Consider the following 19,794-nt stretch of genomic DNA (forward strand, 5'->3'; position numbering starts at 1 on the left):
TAAGGCAGATATTCATAACTTGTAGGAAATATGGAATTTCCTTAAATCCCAAGAAATCCCTGTTTGGTTTGGAAGAAGGTAAAATATTGGGTCACATCATTTCAAAGGATGGCATTAGGATCGACCCAGACAGAATCCAGGCCATCTTACAAATGCCTCATCCAAGAAATGTAAAGGAATTACAAGCCTTTCTGGGTAAAATCAACTTCCTAAGGAGATTTATCCCAAATTTGGTCGAATTAAGCAGATTACTCAATAACATGCTAAAAAAGGATTCAAAAGTAAAATGGACAGTAGGAGCAAATCAAGCTTTTGAAGGTATCAAGCTAGCCCTCACCCAAACCCCAGTCTTAACCAACCCTCAATTTGATAGGGAATTTATCATATTTTCCTTTGCTTCCCAACACACAATTGCTACTATCTTATTACAGAAAGATGACCAAGGAAATGAAAAACCTATTGCTTTTTTTAGTAGAGCTCTTAGAGATGCACCCCTGAAATACCAGATCATGGAAAAGCAAGCATATGCTTTGGTCAAAGCTATTAAAGACTTTAGGATCTACATCCTATACTCCCATGTTATAGCCTATGTACCAAGCCCAATTGTGAAAGACATACTTACTCAAGAGAACTTAGAGGGCAGAAGAGGAAAATGGATTGCCAACATTTTAGAATTTGACATTGAAATAAAACCTACAAAATTGATAAAAGGGCAAGGTTTGGCCAAATTAATGTCTGAAACAAATTTCCAAGCCTTGGACATCAACCAGCTGGACAGTGAACCGGAGCTGGCGACTCCAAAGATCAATGTAGCCTTTGAACAATCCCCCTGGTATTCTGATATCTGTTATGTGTTACAAAACCTGTGTGCTCCCCCAGGACTGTCCAGAACTAAATGTAGGTTCCTAAAAATGAAAGCTTCAAAATTTTGTGTTATGAATGGAAATTTGCTTTGGAAAAACCATGAGGGTATATTGTTAAACTGCTTAATGGAAAATGAGTCTAACAAAATCATGGAAGAATTTCATGCAGGTAATTGTGGTGGACATTTGTATTGGAAGTCCACTGTGGATAAGATATTGAGAGCTGGTTATTATTGGCCCACTGTTTTCTCTGATGTCAAGAAATTTACCACTTCATGTCATAAATGCCAAGTGTTTGAGGGAAAGAGAAAGTTACTGCCACTTCCTTTGAGGCCTATTACAACAGAGAGACCTTTTCAGCAATGGGGCTTGGATTTCATTGGAGAAATTCATCCCTCATCTTCAGGCCAACATAGATGGATTCTAATAGCTACAGACTACTTTATGAATGGAAATTTGCTTTGGAAAAACCATGAGGGTATATTGTTAAACTGCTTAATGGAAAATGAGTCTAACAAAATCATGGAAGAATTTCATGCAGGTAATTGTGGTGGACATTTGTATTGGAAGTCCACTATGGATAAGATATTGAGAGCTAGTTATTATTGGCCCACTGTTTTCTCTGATGTCAAGAAATTTACCACTTCATGTCATAAATGCCAAGTGTTTGAGGGAAAGAGAAAGTTACTGCCACTTCCTTTGAGGCCTATTACAACAGAGAGACCTTTTCAGCAATGGGGCTTGGATTTCATTGGAGAAATTCATCCCTCATCTTCAGGCCAACATAGATGGATTCTAACAGCTACAGACTACTTTACTAAATGGATTGAGGCCATCCCATGTAGACAAGCAAATGATTCCACTATTATTCAGTTCCTTGAGGCCAATATCCTTGCTAGATTTGGTTGTCCTGATAAGATAATAACAGACAATGCTGCTGCTTTCAGATCTAAGAAGATGGTGAACTTTTGCCACAGATTTCACATCACTTTGGGCCATTCCACTGCATACTATCCCCAAGGAAATGGCCTAGCTGAATCATCAAATAAAAGCCTTGTAAACATCATAAAGAAGGTATTGGAAGAAAATAAGAAGAATTGGCATAAGAAGCTTGTGAATGCCTTATGGGCAGATAGACTAACAACCAAGAGATCAATTGGGGTCAGCCCATATGAGTTAGTCTATGGATTAGAGGCCAAATTCCCTTCATCACTAGGGATCCCTGTTATGAAACTACTTCAAGAGACTCAAGCTAAGAAATCCTTAAGCTAAGAAAGGAAACCAAGGTGGGAGACTGGTACCTGTTTGAGGATTACACAAAGATTTGAGTATATGGGTGTGAGCTTTCTCCATACCACTTGCTTGTATTCATATCAATGATGATATTATTCCTTGAGTTTATTAGACATAGTCTTAATGTGGACTAGGTCCACTTTGTCCTTGCCAAAAAGGGATATATGTTAAAGTTGGGAAAACCTATAGGGCCTTTTATTTTTAACTCCAGACAAGCCTTCTTGGCATCTAAGGAATTACTAAAGTAAATAAATTTTGACTTGGGAGATATTTGGCATTATGACCCTCATGGTGTCATTGCAAATAAAAGAGAAATTATAAAATATTGAACTTATGAGAATGAAGATAGGCCTAAACTTGAATGGAAGGCTAACTTCGATTCATGTCCTATTAACATAGAGATGGAGGTCGAGACTCCAGAAACAAAGGACAAGGCACAAAAAAGGATTTTTGATGAGACATGAGACATAGAAATGGAAGATGTACAAACTAATAAAAATCATAGGAATGAGAGATAGAAAAAGAATAAATCAAGACTAGGTTGCTAGAGACAAAACTAGACCAACTAGGCTTCCAGGTGACTTTGGGGGACCCACTAGAGGTTGTTTCCTCATCATCCTCAGAAGTAGCCATTATGAGATACATAGGCAGTATAACCACAGATGAACCTAGTTTTGCTACTAGAAAGGCCATTGAAGAAGAAAATAAGGGAGGATATGCAACAACAAATGGCTTCCCATTCAGTTCCAAACCATACCAGACTTCTCCTTGCTATGGATTTTGAGAGGAATCAAATGAAGTTCTCATTGCATCACCCACTAGCACAATCACTACCATCGGGCTCCCAGTTTAAGGCCTTGGATGTATTCTTAGACTTGAAAAGTTTCCTTTTTCCCGATAAGATCAACTTCCATAGGAAAGTGGGAGATATTATTTATAGTGAGCTTAACATAAACACAATGACCATAAGTAAATCAGAGGAGATATTAGAGAAGGCCGCAATAAGATTGAAACAAGAAAGAGATAACTCCAAATCTCTTCACATGAAAAAAGAAAACTTCAAAGAGTTGATTGTGAAATTAGGGGTGAATCCGGAGAATAAGGTTACAATTGAGGCCCTTCTTCAAAGATAGAAAGAATAGGTTCAGGACAAGGAAAAAGAGATCCCAACAAAGGAGATGATATACAGAAACAATGAGGTGGTGGCTCTCAAGAAGCGGGTGGGTGAACTTCAGAAGAGAATAAATACTCACATTTGTATTGGGTTGGTGCTGGAGAACCCTTAAAATCCCATAGAATAGGTCACAAGACCCTCACTGAGCTCCAACTCTCAAAAGGAGAAGTCAAGAATGTGCGGAAAAATTTAGACACAACCCAACGAGCCCTGTCACAAAAAGAAAAGCAACTTGAGACAACCAAGACTAATGCAAATCTGATCAGCAAGAACCTACAGGCGGCCAACCAGGAGATTGTTGAGCTCAAAGGCCTTCTGAAAGGAAATATGTCTCTCCTGCAAGCTAAGAAACTAGTCTGGGATGAGATTATAGTAGAGATTAAAAACAATTTGGAGTTCATAACTCTGATGGATGAACAAAATATCATGATCAAGGAATACGAGTTCTTCATCCTAACTACAAAATAAGAGGGTGAAAAGAACTTCAAGATTTCTAAGAATTTCATTCAGTTTGTAAATGAAAGGTCACTCAGTGAGTTGATGCCCATAGATGTGGTGGTTAAATTATTTTCTATCATGGAGATCTCCAAGGTATTATAGAAGGAAGAGGAGAGAGAAAAATCTGAAGAATTCCTAAATATAGTGCTGAAGGATGTGGCTGCCTTCAACTGAGTTTGATGTGAAAGTCAGAGCAGGGTTTCCTACCTACTAGGATCTTGTGGGAATGTTGGTCCCATGGACAAAATACAGTTAGATGTTAGTGGAGGCCAAGAGCAAGGTGGATTCCTCCCATGAAAATACTACCACCCTTAAGGGTAAAACAATGGTAAATTATCTTAGAAAAGAATTTTAGTTGTTATGATCGGTGGAGAACCTGCTCTGCCCTAGGTTGAATTATACATGGCTCACAAATCTCAAGATTGCATATCAATGATTCTTTCACGCTCCCCTACTAGATCCAACATTGTGGGAAAGGTGTGAATAGTTCGTCAATCCTCCTGTGCTCTAGATCATCAACCAACAATGTTGCCTCCTAAACCTCCCTATCATAGTTAAAGATATTGCTGATTGTGTTGACTCATGACACTCTGATATTTTCTATTTCATGTAGATATTCTATTTTAAAAGAATCAATACTAGTGTTATTTAGGATCTGGCTAGTACATCATTGCCACTAGAGCACGCTGATATTTTTTATGATGATTCACTACCAATTCAAGAAAGAACATTTTGTAACAGGTTCTCCCTTAGAGGCCCTATAAAAAATAGTTTATGATATAGAGCTAAGGGTTCATAATTTTGGTTTCCCAAGAGAGAAGCTCTGCAAGTTATCAATGAAATGTGTGCTCTGTGGAAGATTAAGGAAAGTTTTTTGGTGATTCCAACTCATATGAATGTGTAGTATGTATTCCTTCCTTTGTTTTTTCCATATTTTTTCAATCTTCTTCTCAGATTGCGTGTAATAATAGCTGCTAGATATGTTTTCATGGATTTGTGGATTCATTTAGGTCTAATTCTAATTAAAGATGCCTATAACTGATATGAATTGTTATCCTTAAAATGTGCTCCATGTATCTTAGCACTTCATTTAAATGTCTTTCTCATCCATTTCATGTTGAACTTTGATGTAATAAATTCTTAGTTTAATCCCTGTGCATTGTTTTTATTTCTTCATTGATTCCTTTATCTGATATACTATAAATGACCAATAAAATTGCACGTTCATGTGATGCTGGCTGCTAGATTCATATATTAATTCTTCCATGATAAATATTTTTCATTCGACCTTGTATTTCTCCTCTTAAGGAAGGTTTTGAATCAATTTCATCTTAAATATGTTAAATACTGAGTGTAATAGAAATTATCAGTAGATCCTTAAAGCACTGATCAAGATGTCCTAGGCACTAGTATCTCTTTAACCTAAGGGTTGTCTCTAGGAACTACAACATCTTTTGGCACTGTTGTCGGGGATGAATCAGAAAATTTTCCCTAGGTACACCATTTATAAATTGTTTAGTAAGGTGAGTAGAAAGGGGTCGTGGTTGAATATATCTCATCTTGGTGACTCCACTGTTTGAATTTCATTTTGAGAATCCTAGCTTTCAAAAGGCCACATTCTCGTTTTGATACTTCACAATAGAGAGCTCCTCCCATGTTTGACCATGAAAAGGTAATATCTAGGAGATTCTAGAAAAGAAGAAATCCTGTCACTCCAGTTCCCGTGACCCATTTTCCAGAAGTATCATCCTCTAGCTCTCAAAAGGCTATGATAAATTGCTCCGAGTCTTCCTCCAAATTCTAGGAATATCCCGAGGAACGTTTTTCATTATTTAGTTGATTTTCCTCAAAAGTTAAAATTTAAGAAGCTTTTGCCAACTCTCCTCCCTTCACATTTCATACCTTCCTATAACCCGAGGAAGCTAAAGATATTCTCATAAACATTCCAACACAGAGCATTAACATTTTCCGAACCCAACTCTAGTCAGCTACAATTCATCTGACTCCTCGGTAAGGCCTTGTCATACACCTCCTACCACCTCCTTTGCAAAACATGGTTGTCCTTGGTTTTTTGCTAAATAAATATGCTCCACCGGACTTTCCACAACCCCTAAATGGTATCCCAAAATACTATCTTAAACTCTTGCCACAACTCACTAGAGAAGATGATATCTTAGCTTAGAGGCATATAGAATTCTTTAGTGAATTTATAGAAAATTTGAATGTAGAACACTTGGATGTGGTGTTGAAACTTTTCATCCAATCCCTGGATGGGGAGGCAAGGAAATGGTTGAAATCCCTCCCAATGCTTCAATCACTACTTGGGAGGGGATGGAGAATTCTTTTATACAAAAATGTGGAGAGAAAAGGGACCATGGGTACATCCTCACTGAATTCATTGCAATGAAGAAAAAAACATAATGAATATGTGTCAAAATTCATAAAAAGGTTTAAAAAACTATACAATAGTCTCCCATCTAAAATAAAACCTCCACAGTCTATTGCTAAAGTAGTTTTTGCTAGGGATTTTAAACTTGAATTTGGGTTCACCCTTAGGGAAGGAAAGTCCTGTACACTGGGCTAGATTTAAACAAATTCTTTAGAAGTTGAAGAAAATTTTACCTTGACTTGGAAATGGAAAGAGAAAATTGAGTATGGTGATAGGACAAGAGGAAAATAGGAAGCAATCTCTTCGAGCCATGGGGAAGAAACCCAAGAACAAAATTTTGAGGAGATGATTAAGTTGATAAGAAATTTGTCTAACAAGGTTGTAAAACTGGAATTAGAAAACAAAAACCCTCCTCGAAAAATTCAACCCACTACAAATCAAATTTCAACCCTCAATATAGAAGACCACCCTTGAAACTCTTGCAAAGGGAGAGAAAAGAACAAGAAGATCACATTCAACCACCTTTATATTTAGAATATGATCCAAAGGAACATATTGAAGAAACCATGGAGGTTCAAGAAAATCCATTCTCTTCTCTCTCAGATGAGGAACATGATATAGAAGCTCAGGAGGAAGAAGGAGATGACTTGGATGCGCCACTAGATGATGGTGAAATTGACAATTATTGTAGATAGTTTTCTGACTTCATGCAGGTTCAATTACACCGAAAATATGACCTCAGATCCTCTAGGAAAAGGTCTAGAATGTAAGACCAAAATGAAGAGCCTCCCCACTCAAATCCCCACAAGTCAAAAGAGAAAGGGAAGAAACCTCTTGACCTAGTCCCACACGAAAGAAGAAGTCCTCAGATCTTGTTCCTTATAAGCTCGAAGCCCCCAAAATAGATACATTGCTTCCCCAAACCAAGCTAGTCTACAGGAAGGAGAAGGAACTTGTTGAAGTTGCAACCAATGCTAGGAACCCCTCTGACTTTAATCTTAAAAAAGAGTTTGATAAGTTAAAAATGTATGTTTCCTTACATGAATTGTTGAAATAACCAAATTATAAAGCGAAGGTATCTCAGTTTATGTGTCCACCCACCATAGCACCTATGAAAGATAGCCTAAACCTCCAAGAAGAAAGGCCCATGGTTGTATTTGGATCTCATGTTGAGGAGGAAGACTCTTACACTTCCCCTTTTTATGTTACCTTGTTAATTCATGAGCTTATATTACACAACTGTATGCTTGAATAAGGATATTCTCATAATCAGATTCCCTTGAATGTCATGGACAAGTTGGGGCTGCAAATAACAGAACCATATACAAACCTGTACTCTTTTGACTCTAAGAGAGTAAAATTCCTAGCGATGATTAAAGACCTGGTGGTCAATTTGGATCAGATTCCCGTGAAAAGTGTTGTAATGGATATTGTGGTTGCTGACATCCCTACAAGGTTTGACATGTTTTTGTCTAGGTTGTGGGGATTGAAAATTGGGGAATATATCAAACTCTATTTGACATATGCCACCATTCCTGTGTTTGGTGGAGAGGAATGCTAACTATATAGAGAATCAAGATTTTTAAAGACAGTTACAAGGGCCGATTAATCAATTAGTTCTCCTATGTATGGTAAAGAGAAGGATTTATCCTGTTGGTTGTTAGAGGAATATGATAAAATCATGGATGAAACACATGTGGAATTTTCTACTCAACTAAATAAACAATCACTAGAGTGTAATAAAGTATGGAAGTTATGACATTGCTTATTCTAGGGAAGGAAATGGAGCAGGTGTGTTGTTAGTGTCTCTAGAAGGCAGCCTAATTCCTCTTTCATTCAAGCTAGAGTTTGAAGCCACTAATAATGTTTTTGAATATGAAGGTTTGTTGTTAGGGCTGCAAGCTGCCAAAAGTCTCAATATTGGGTGCTTGTCAATGTTTGGATATTCGTAGTCAATAGTGAAGCAAATCAGAAATCCATGCCAAGCTAAAAATTCAAGATTAAAGGATTACTGAAATGAGGTATGGGATATTATTGCAAAGTAGATTTTTTCTTCTTTCTTTACGTTTTCTCATTTTTCATGTTCGAAGGTGTGTACATGGTTGCCTTCCACTCGTAATGTGTTAGGACACCATGATACATCTACATAGTTCCTTTCATGTGCTTTCCATGTTTACTTTGTTGCGGATGAATTCAAGCTTTGGATGTATTGGTTTACATTTATTTCATCTTTCATGTTGGTTGGTTTTCTTGTATATATTTCTTGTCAACGATGCTCTTGCCTACATGGGCCAACCAATTCACTGATGAATGCATTGTATCACTTTACATGAGTTGGCCTATGTTTTTTTTTAGGTTAGGAGTAAGAGTAGTTTTTCTTTCCTTATTTTTTTCTTGGTTTGTTTACTTTGTTGCTTCTTTCCTTTGTTTGTTTGCTTTTTCACCTATAGGTTAGTTTCCACATGAAACCATGTTTGGCTTTGTTACACTAAAATTTGTCACTATGACTATTTGCAGTCAGTATGGCTCCATCAATAACCATACTGTCCTCCTTGGCAAGTCTTATACCTCTGCTCCTCATGTCAAACTCCAAAAAAGAGAGAAAGCCTTTAAAAAATCAATATAACTCTGGTTCCTCACTTTCTCTTACTCTTACCTGCTAGCACGCACCTCAAGTACATAATACCTGCGTACTTTTACGCTCTGTCTGTAAAGGGGTGGGTGCATACCCCTGTAAAAGTCAAAAGGTGCAAGTTTTACTTCAAAAAACTTACTTGCGTTCGATTCTAGAGCATTCTAGAAGATGGTTTGACGTGGATTGAGCGCCTCCAGATGGTTCATGCATCCCAATGAAAGAGGAACTTATCCCATGAAGAGGGGAGATATCCCTTTGAAATAGGGGCTTATCCCATTGATGGTGGACCTGTTTAACTTCCTCCAAAGCATTATAAATACAGGCATTGGGCCAGAGGCAAGGGAGGTTGAAAGCTGAACATTGCTAAGGGTAGATGCTGCTGAAATTAGGACTCCCTTATAGAGCTTGAGAGGAGAGATAACATTCCTTTCTTAGCTTCATTTGGAAGTGGGTGAGCTGATCAAAGTAGAGGAGAACTCTTGCTGGACCCTGGGAGGGACCTGCACAACACCAAGGCGTTGGTTGTAAGGTTTCTTTTGTTTCCAATTAATACAATTAAGTTCATTTTTCTCAACAAGTTGTTACATATAATTTGTTTCATAAACTCCTTGGTCTTTATGATGAATATGTTTTATTATATGAGTTATTCAGGTGCTATGTAATCGTTTGCTTGGTTGTGTATGCAGGCTTCAAGGAGAGGAGCTCATCTGGATCGAAGAGGCTTGGCCGCTACAAACAACATTGGACTAAAGGTAAGCCTTAAACACCTGGTTGCTTTTATTTTAAATGCATATTTAGGGAAATATAGTGCTTGATTGTTTTGTTTGTCACTAGAAAAGCCTTAGTTTCTAGGGAGGTCGGTTTTGTCTGCAAAATTGACTCTTTCCGCATGACAGGCTTCTTAGACAAGCAAGGCGAAATCCAAGAGGAACTTGTACATCTAGCAAAACTTAGTTATATTTATATTCCCTCTGTTTGTGTGATTCTTGTGTTTCTTCTAGTTGATGATAACTTGATGGAAAACATGTTCTTTTCAGAGAGAGTCATGGTGAACCCTTGTCAACTTAGTCAAGTAGAGTAAGGAGAGGGGGAAAACCTTAACAAGTATGTCAGAGGTATATCTAAATATCCTTCTCTGAAGGGACAACCTCTTCTGGTATCAATAAGTCAGGATCCCTCTTTAGCCTCATGAAATAAATAAGTGCCTATGCACAATTCTTTGAAAAATGAAAAAAATAAAAAAGTAAAATAAAGGGTGAAAGAAGAGAAAGGCTTCCTGTGTAGAGAGGTGAAGCAAGTAACTCTATTGGGGTACTGTCCAAGCTCGCTAGAAGTAGAGAAATTCTTGTGTTTCTAAAATGACTCCACCAAGGTACTGTCTAGGCCTGCTGGTAGTAGAGAAACACTAGAGATGAAACTAAAACTATAACAATATATTTTACTTGTGCATCAATATACCCCTCATCCCCAATCAAACCAACTTAGTTTGACTTGGCTTGGTATGCATGCTATCGATAAAGAGAATGGTAGGGGCTACATCTTTAACTCAAGATAAGTGAAGAAGCTATGATAATTGAAGAACTAAACAATACTTCTAGAGGAATTAAACTCACTTTTCATGAGACAAGGTCCATAGAGAGAGCTGGAGTTCTACCAGTGTCTCGCCGATGTTTTAGCGGCTACAACCACCCTCCAAAATTTTTCCTATGCTTCGATTTTGGAGCCTTCCTTCTAAACCACAATAGCTCATATTGCATTGATCCAGGTACTTCTGCTTCGACTGAGCCTTATTATTTTAATATTAGCTTGTGTTTTCTCACTTAATTCATTTTCTAACCCACATGCCGATCTCCTAACTTGGTTCGTTAACAGTTATGGGCTTGCCTCAGAGAGATGGACAATTCTTGAGGGAAGCTGGCCTTGCTATCGGGAATTGCATAGTCCTAATTGCTAGTGAGTCTTGAGCTCAAAAAATGCATAGTATTGAATGGAAACCATCCTTGAGTTGGGAAATTGTGCAAATAGGAGAGGAAGCCCATAGCCACTAAGCCCAGAAATTGCACAGACCTCACTATGCTCAGAAAATGTGATGTGCATGAACCAGAGAGTTGCCCAGTCCTTCCTAGAACCGCACAATCTTCTTGGGCAATGCATGGAAGTTTTTACCAAAAAATAAAAGAAGTAAAAAGAAAAAAGTATCCTTAAAAAGTAGGGATCTATTTTTAGTAACCTGAAGGAGGCACTTGCATTATTTTTAGAAACTACTGTCAACTGTCACTTTTTCGTTGATTTTAGTCATGCGTGTCATAAACCATAAAATGACCAAATATATTTAATAAATGTTGGTAAAGCTCATTTTTACACTCAATCTTGGATCACTAACATTCCCGAGGAGATCAAGGAGCGTTTGATGCGATTGTTGTCACTTTTCTGGGTGAGATTTTCTTTTCTCATGTGTCGCTGCTTTTTCTGTCGCTTTTTGTTGTTTAGCTTGTAAGAATGTTGTTTCACCTATTTATTTACATGAATGTTCGAATTTTAACTTTTTTTAACTTGTAAAAGTGTTGTTTCAAGTTTTATATTTCTTTTCCTCAGTGTTGCATGATTTTTCCTATTTTTACACCAACGACGTTGTTGTGGTGACTCTCTTCACATGCTTCCTTTTCCTTTAGTTTAATAAATTGTTGCATTGGTTTCACATGCATGCATCAACAGTTAGTTGGATATTCACTCAACATCACACTATCGTTTAAATCTAATTGTTTTTCACGCTCCCCTTGGGAAGATATGGGTCCCCATGCTCGGATCTCACTATGCACAGCTAACTCTGTGAAATATGGAGACTCAAGCCTCTAGCTTGGCTTTTGGAAATACACAAATCCTAGCTTAGAATGGCTCCAACTATGCACTACACAGTTCCAGGAGCCAGTCTCCCAACTTGGCCACTGAGACTGCACAATGTGTAGCCTCTCCTAGGCCTTGGCCGATACTCAATTGTGCATTGCACAGTTTCAATCTTCAGTATTCCATAATGACTTTTGAAACTACGCAATGCATAGTTCCCATAGTTATCTAGTCCACTCTTTTAGCCAAAACTATGCAATCCTTCCCTTCATGAGCTCGTCTTGTTGCTTGATCTTGTCTTGAAGTTTTTTTCTTTTAGCTGACATTTTCTTGCCATGAGTGTCCTCTATGTTCCACAGGTACAATAGTTGTTGAGCATCTCTCTAGTAGTTACAGTTAACATGCAATTCAAGAGAGCCGCATCAAAGGAAACCACTAAGAGCAGTAGTGGGGAAGAAGTTGAGTAGATATCAGTGGATTTACCAGTATATGCAGATACTCAATTATTCATTAAGAATGGAACAACACTGACATGGCAGTAGATCAAAGACACTTTTGCAGAGGAATTCAAGGTAGAATTAGAGGACCATCAAGTTTATCTTAGCATCTAGCGGTCAAGGTTATACAAGGTTCCATGAAGGCACCCCTTCTTCCCATGTGTGGACATCATCAGCTAGATTGCCTCACATACGAATGGGTAGACTATGACATTGAGAAGTTCCAGTGGGAGAGAACTTGGCACCTTTAGGGCAGAGAACCTTTAGTAGATGTATCATCACTAAAGCAAAACCTTGTAATTAACGTCCCTTTTTTCCTCCTTTTTTGCATCTAGAGCCCATTTTTGGTGCTATTTTTGTCCATTTATCAAAAATGGTGCAAAAATTGATGCAAAGTTTGCACCTTATTTTGCACCAAGTCTTACACCAAGTTTAGCACCACGTACTGTAATAGGTTTTGCACTAGATTTTACACCAGGTTTTACGCCAGGTTTTATGCCAAGTTTTGTGCCATCCTTTGCACCATGTTTTGCATCAAGTTTGGCACCTAATTTTGTTTCACCAACTTTTGCATCTTGTATTGCATCCACTTTTTGCACCTACACTTGCATCAATTTTTTCATCATCTCTTGCATTCTATTTTGTATCATTTTTTAAATCATTTTTTGCATCCATTTTTGCATCCCCTTTGCGCTAAGTTTTGCATCGAGGTTTGTGTCTAGTTTTGCATCTAATTTTGCATATAATATTTTTGCATCCACTTTTACATCTTGTTTTTCACCCATATTTACATCCTCTTTTTCATTTGTTATTGTTTCCACTATTGCATCCAATTTTCTTGTGCCATTATCTACACCTAGTTTGGGACCTCCCTTTACACCCATTTTTGCTTCTAAATTTGCATCCACAATTGCATCCTCATATACGTCTAGGTTTTCATCGACTTCTACATCTATTTTTGCATGCATTTTTGTATCCACTTTTTCATTAAGATTTGCATCAGGTTTTGTATCTCATATTGCATCTACTTTTGCATTGAATTTTGTTGCATCAACTTTTGCATCCTATTTTGCATCCATTGTTGCACCCATGTTTACATCCACTTTTGCATCCCTTTTGGCAGCTTATTTTGCATCTTCATTTGCTTCTTTTTTTGGCATCTATCATTACATCCACTTTTGTTGTGACACAATGTGTGCCATGTCTTATACTTACTGTTTTACTCACGTTTGCTTCCAATTTTGCATCCATCTTCGCACCCTCTTTTGCATCAAATATTGCATATATTTTTGCATCCACTTTTGTGTTAGATTTTGCATCTCATTTTGTATCTTCTTTTACATCTACTTCCATTACATCCATATTTTGCATCCAATTTTGTTTCTCCTATTGCACCCATGTTTACATCCACTTTTACATCCCTTATTGCATCCTATCTTGAATCTAAGTTTGCGTATTTTTTTGTGTTTTTTATTACATCCACTTTTGTTGTGCCATAATTTGTGCCATATCTTGTTCCTATCATTGCAACCCACATTTTATTCCACATTTGGATCCTCTTTTCTATCCAAGTTTGTATCAAATATTGTTTATGTTTATTCATCCCATTTTGCATCTACTTTTACATCCACTTTTGATGTGTCCACTTTTGCATCTAATTTTTTGTCCACTATTGCACCCATATTTGGTCTATGTTTACATCCATTTTTTCATCCAATTTTTCCTTCTTTTTCAATCTAAGTTTGTGTATTTTTTTGCGTTCATTGTTGTATCCACATTTGTTTCACTTGAATTCATGTTAAGTTTTATGCCTACTATTGCACCCATGTTTTCTTCCACTTTTTCATCCATGTTTGCATCATATTTTGTTTCCAAGTTTGCATCAACTATTGCATCTACTTTTTCATCCACTTTTGTGTCAATTTTTCTATATTTTTTTCATCTACTTATGTTGTGTCCACTCTTTATCCAATTTTACGTCCACTTTTGCATCCATTTTCCAACACTCATCATATTTTTTTCATTCATGATATTTCTTATCACATTGACAATTATGAACAACTGATGACAATGTCAATAATTATGATGATGATGATGATACCGAAGATGATGAAAACGAAATGAATTATTATTATTATGATAATGAAAATGATGATAAATATGATGGGGGTTAGAATGACAATGATGATGATGATGCTAATGACCTCGGCCAATCTTCCCAATTTTTAAATGTTGTTATGGTCATAATCATAATCAGTATCTTTGGCATCATCTTCCAAGTCGTCCTCATATAATCATCATTATCATTATTTTCATCTTGTTCATCATCAACAACAATAATGACATGAATAATGATGACGATGTTCATGACGAAGATGACAACAATGATGATATAAATTACATTAATTATGATGACGGGGATGATGAAAATTATAATGACGATGATGATGGTAGTGATCGTCATCAATCATCTCTCAAAAATAAAGTTTTTATAATTTCTCTTGCATATATCATGCGTCCTAACAACCCTTTTCGAGCACTTGTAACATTTTTTAGGTTGATGATATTTTTTACAACACCTATAATTATGAACAATTGACGACAATGTCCATAATCATGATGATGACGATGACAACATGAATGGTGATTATGATGATAATGAAATGATGACAATAATGATGACGATGATGGTGGTGATGAGGACGATAATGAAGATGATGACAATCCCTCTAAACTAGGGTACCCATAATGAGACAAAAAAGTACTCTCAAGTTGAAATATTCATATAAGAAGGGATCTAGATTGATACGCATCAACGATGATTTACATCATCATAGACAACATTGTCAAAATAGCAAGGCCTTGACTAACAAGTTCTATCTCTCCATTAGATTAGAGCAAAATGTTGGGAGGTATAGATTTGGACACCACTAACTCTCTATGCACTTACCCCACTAGGACATTCACCAGGTATGTCCTCACATGATCATTTCCTAATCCACTTTCATAATATTTGACACCAAGAAATGTTAATAATCATGACTATTCTTATCTTGGATTAATGTACTTGACTTATGGTGGTTAGTCCTAGTCAAAGTACAAATTCTCAAATAATATTGGTCCCAAATGTTTATCCAATCCACCATTCTCCCTACTGGTGTCTTTACTAGGCTTACGACTATTATTCTCGGCCATAGTACATGACACATGATAATATTATGTCCACCCTCACTCCCTATCAACTAGGGAGGAAACATCCACAAGCATAAGATTTTCTCAAGAATACCCATGATTTTCATTGAGAATAACAACATTAATTTGTTTTCATCGCATGATCCCTTTATGATTAAGCATTCATATCTTTGTGGAAAAATGTTTCCTCTTTTGTAATTTATGATGAAAGAAAATCAAAAAGTGAAAGATAAAATCATTAAATAACACTATAATGATTTATCTAAGTCTAAACTCTAAGGTTGAAGTGAAAATTCATGTAAATGTTATATCTATGAGTTGTGCAAAACTTATGAAAACCTTATTCCCTAAGTCCTATATATAAGAAAAAGAAAAAGAAAGAGAAATAAGGCACAATGAATGCTAACTCATGTATTCACTCCCTCTTTGGAAAACATATGAATATATAGACTCCTAGTCACACTTGATCACATGTTTGTGATGGTTAAATCATGAAGTCCTCTTTTCCCCTTGCATTTTCACTTCATCATTTAAGCACCTAATTGAGTATCTATGGAATGTTTGTTGCCCAAGGGTTTCATGTATACTCTTGGTTTACTTATGTCACACTACAATAAATTTATGTGATGGAGTGAAATACTTAAGTTTTTGGAGTTATTAGAACATTGTATTAATTTAGTCACCACACACACATGTATTACATCTCATTATCCACATGTGTGGGTTGGAGACTCTTTGCTTGAGAACTTTAATGGAGACTACATTAGGGCTTTGATGGTATTCATCCTTTCTTTTCCTTGAGACACTTGATAATAGTGAAGTCAATCCCAATAATCCATGGAGATTGGGAGTATAAATTATGTGTGTTGAAAATAGAATTAAGAAATAGAGGTTTTCCATTTGCGATATTGGAGTCATAGACATTGGATACATGGTAGTAGTCATCGATGTCAATTAACTAAAATTGTATTGTCATAATGTGAAAAGAGGTAAACATATTGGTAACCTTGATGTCTTAATCATCTCAAATAATAGCCATTCCACCCAAGCATCTCTAAGCATCAATCGTTACTACTTGGCAATTCCTCCCCGATTTTCTAATTGTATGAGGTAGAACCTCACTTAATATTTTTGTTTCTTATATCAACATTATTGATGGGTGATTTGCGTGTTATCACTCAAGTTGTCCCCCGGGTCAGAGTAAAGGGATACGGCCGAGGTAACCACAAACCAACTTTGGACTGCAGCTTCTAGCCCACTTGCAGTCAGAGAGGGCTCTCTCTTTATGATTTAGCTTTGTTGATCATGATTTTAGGCTAGCTATTGAGTTCAGGGATTTTTTTTGTTTGTGTTTTGGTGGGAAAATTGATGTTTTCAAATAAAGAGGCAAGTGTAGTGTGAAAGTTTCAAACCATTGGGCATGGAGTCAAGGAAATAAGACTGCTGGTGCGTTTTCTTGGTCACAACAGGAATTAGGAGCAAGGTAGTTGCACATGAAACAATTTTCCAAATTTTAAAGGATGGAAAGAATGCTAAGGAAGGAGAGGCAATTAAGAATCTCTCAGTCAGCTTAACAGAGAAAGTGGATGATCTCTATTTAGGGGCAGTAAAGAATCCCTAGATAACTGTCAAACACATGTGAATAAGAGTAAATATGAGCCACAATGAATTCATATTCATGTCCAGTTCATTTCAGATGAAAAAACATAAAGAAATAGCAAAAATTGAGCCTAGAGTGCAGTTAAACAAGTTCTAAACTAATCTTTCTTTTTGCTATTTAGATGGTGAAAAATGAAAACAGAGGTAAGAGGCAGTTATTGATTCATGTTGCAGCACAAGAATTCCATCATTCTGTCTCTAGAGACCAGTAACAACACATCAGGCAGTCATTCTTCCAATCTCTTCAACAATCTTTGATTAAAGAAAAGTAAAAGACATACAGTGCGAGTCTCTAATGAAACGTTATCAATTAACCAACCCTTGAAACAATATAGTGGGTGGTATATATAGGGAAGATTCTCCAAAATTGTCTATTACAGCTGTGACCTAAACATGTTTGAAAGTAAATGATTAGTTTAACCTAAACTTAAAAATGCAAAAAAATCTATGAGCTGCACTGAGGGCAGCCCTATCAGAACCGAATCAATACGTTGTCCTCGGTGGCTTGGTGCAGTGCTTCTGTAATAACTATGCATGGACTTCTGCTCCATTGTAGTTCGGTGGCTTTAAGTGCTTTAACTGTGATTTGAGATCTGGGATGGGCTTACACCTCCTGACTTGACTCTGCTGGAGGCCAATTAATGTTGACCTGCCTTGGGAACTGAAGATTTCCATTAAAAAATTAACTGATACTCTTTGCCACTTCATCTCTCCTCTGATACTCTTTGACAAATGAATTGGGTTGGTTTCTCTCTCGCTGCGGGTCAAATCAAACTTAATGGCCGCTGTTCGGCCCTCTGTTTTCTTTAGAATTGTCTTTCGTTCCTCTCTGCATGCCTCGCAAAGAAAAACGGGTCATTTGATGCCTTTTGGGCTTGCTGGGGGCTGCGCAATGAGGGATTTTCCACTTCGGCCCTTTTCCTGTAGCCTAGGCGCTAATCGCGCATGAAAAACTGCCTCGGAATTTGAATCTGGGCCTCCTAAGCACGATTTTCGCCTTTCGCCTCAAAAATTGATGATGACGTTAGCATGACGTCAACGGGGGGACCATGATATGGCGGATGACGTGGCAGGATGACTTTAGCATGGTGACGTCAGCATGTACGGTGGATGACATGGCAGGAGGCCGATGTTGTGCAGGTGATGTGGCATGGTGACTCAACAGGTACGTAGGACAGGATAGGTTACATGGGGCACACGTACAGAAGGCGAAAAGCGGTATCATTGGACCGCTTTCTGTACGGGGGCGGTATCCGTCAGAGCCCCTCTGATGCAATAGGAAGTGGACAAGTGTCTTTGGGTATGGCGAAAAAACCGCCCCGCTATCGGAAGCTAACGACCGAGCAGCGGGGCGCCTCCGAAATCGCCAAGAGCCGTCGGATGGGGAGGGCTCGATTCGATGGTGGACGGAGTGCGGAGCCGGTGGGAGAATAATGGACAGGCGTGAATATTCGATTTTTGATATAGCGTGGCGAGGAGGGTGAAGACTTAGGAAAATGCGGGTTTTCGTGGGTGTTAAATGAGTGGGGTTTGAATACATATGAACAAAACTTTAGGATAACGGCAAAGAAGTGGGTTTTGTAGGTTTAGGGTTAGGGGAAAAGGTTGTTAACATGACCAGGTGTCACACCAACTCCTGTTAGGACACGGATGGGTTCATGATAGTCCCAGGTGGACTATTATGTCCCAGAACTGATAAATACATAGCTATAGTGCTAGAGGGTGGGGTATGTATATAGGGGAGTTATTTAGTATAGATTTAGTAGGGGAAAGGGAAATAGATAGGGGGCTATATAATATAGTCAGTAGTTAATATGGAGATGATGAGAAAACACTAAGGTAAGGAACCTTACACCATTTTTGGGGGAATAGGACTTTGTAACAGAAGAATGGAAATCCTTGAGTGAAGCAGATCTTCACCAAGGCCAATGATGTGGAAAATGATGACTTAAGAGGCATCAAGCAGATCTTGACCTCTTTTGGGAAAATTAGTAAGTGAGTTGGGGAATAATATTGAACAGGGGAGTTAGTTATGTCCAGCTTGACTTCCTCCAGATGAAAACTGCATCATGACTGTGATCTGAAAAGATATAACACTTAGAAACACAAAATTGATCATGAATCATCATTCTGCAACCTCAAAACTACCTACCCAGCCTACCATCCTAACATTTTTTCTTCTCTTTGGTTTGGGTGCACTTAGACTTGCAGACCCAGCTTTACAAATTTTTTCTTTTTTCTATTATCCTATCTAAGTCTACACTTATTTCTGCCAAGGGCCCAGATTAAGCAGTTGGGCTCATTTGATTCTCTACCTATCTACAAATCTGTCAAGATTAAACTATTTGGACAGATATCATTCTCTATATTCTAAAACAGGAAATTGAAACCTAGGGAGACCAAGTTTAAGCTGTTTGGCCCTCCCTTTTATAGAACAAAATGGTTGAGTCATCAAAATTGGAATTCAGCAGTGGCATTTGGATTGGCACACTTTCACAGTGTCTTCTTTAACCTCTTTTTGGAAATATGGAACACTGCAGCATGCGAAGTATGAAATATTTGGCATGTAAAAATGTCAATCATGAAAAGTGAACACCTGTCACAACAGGAGGCTAACAATGGCTCCACTTGGGGATGGATTTTCTTTGTGGAAAGCCAAGAACAACAGGTCAGAATGCCTTGATCTTCTATGGTTGCTACAGATTTAAGGAACTTCTTTATGCTGGCTGTTAGATAATTAAAACTTTGTA

At 37.5% G+C, this 19,794-nt stretch overlaps 1 protein-coding gene across 1 annotated transcript in view; it reads right to left on the minus strand.

Moving 5' to 3' along the window:
• LOC149156584 (FRIGIDA-like protein 3) overlaps positions 1 to 13,444 on the minus strand; it is a 100,929-nt gene extending 87,485 nt beyond the window's left edge. Inside the window, exon 1 of the mRNA XM_089444797.1 lies at positions 13,409 to 13,444. Coding sequence (XP_089300923.1) covers positions 13,409 to 13,444 — 36 coding nt within the window. The remainder of the gene's footprint in view (positions 1 to 13,408) is intronic.
• Between the last annotated feature and the right edge of the window lie 6,350 nt (positions 13,445 to 19,794).

The sequence above is a fragment of the Pinus tabuliformis genome, chromosome 9 (assembly GCF_031772625.1).
Source record: "Pinus tabuliformis cultivar Carrire ecotype Pingquan chromosome 9, CPIR1, whole genome shotgun sequence".
NCBI lineage: Eukaryota > Viridiplantae > Streptophyta > Pinopsida > Pinales > Pinaceae > Pinus > Pinus tabuliformis.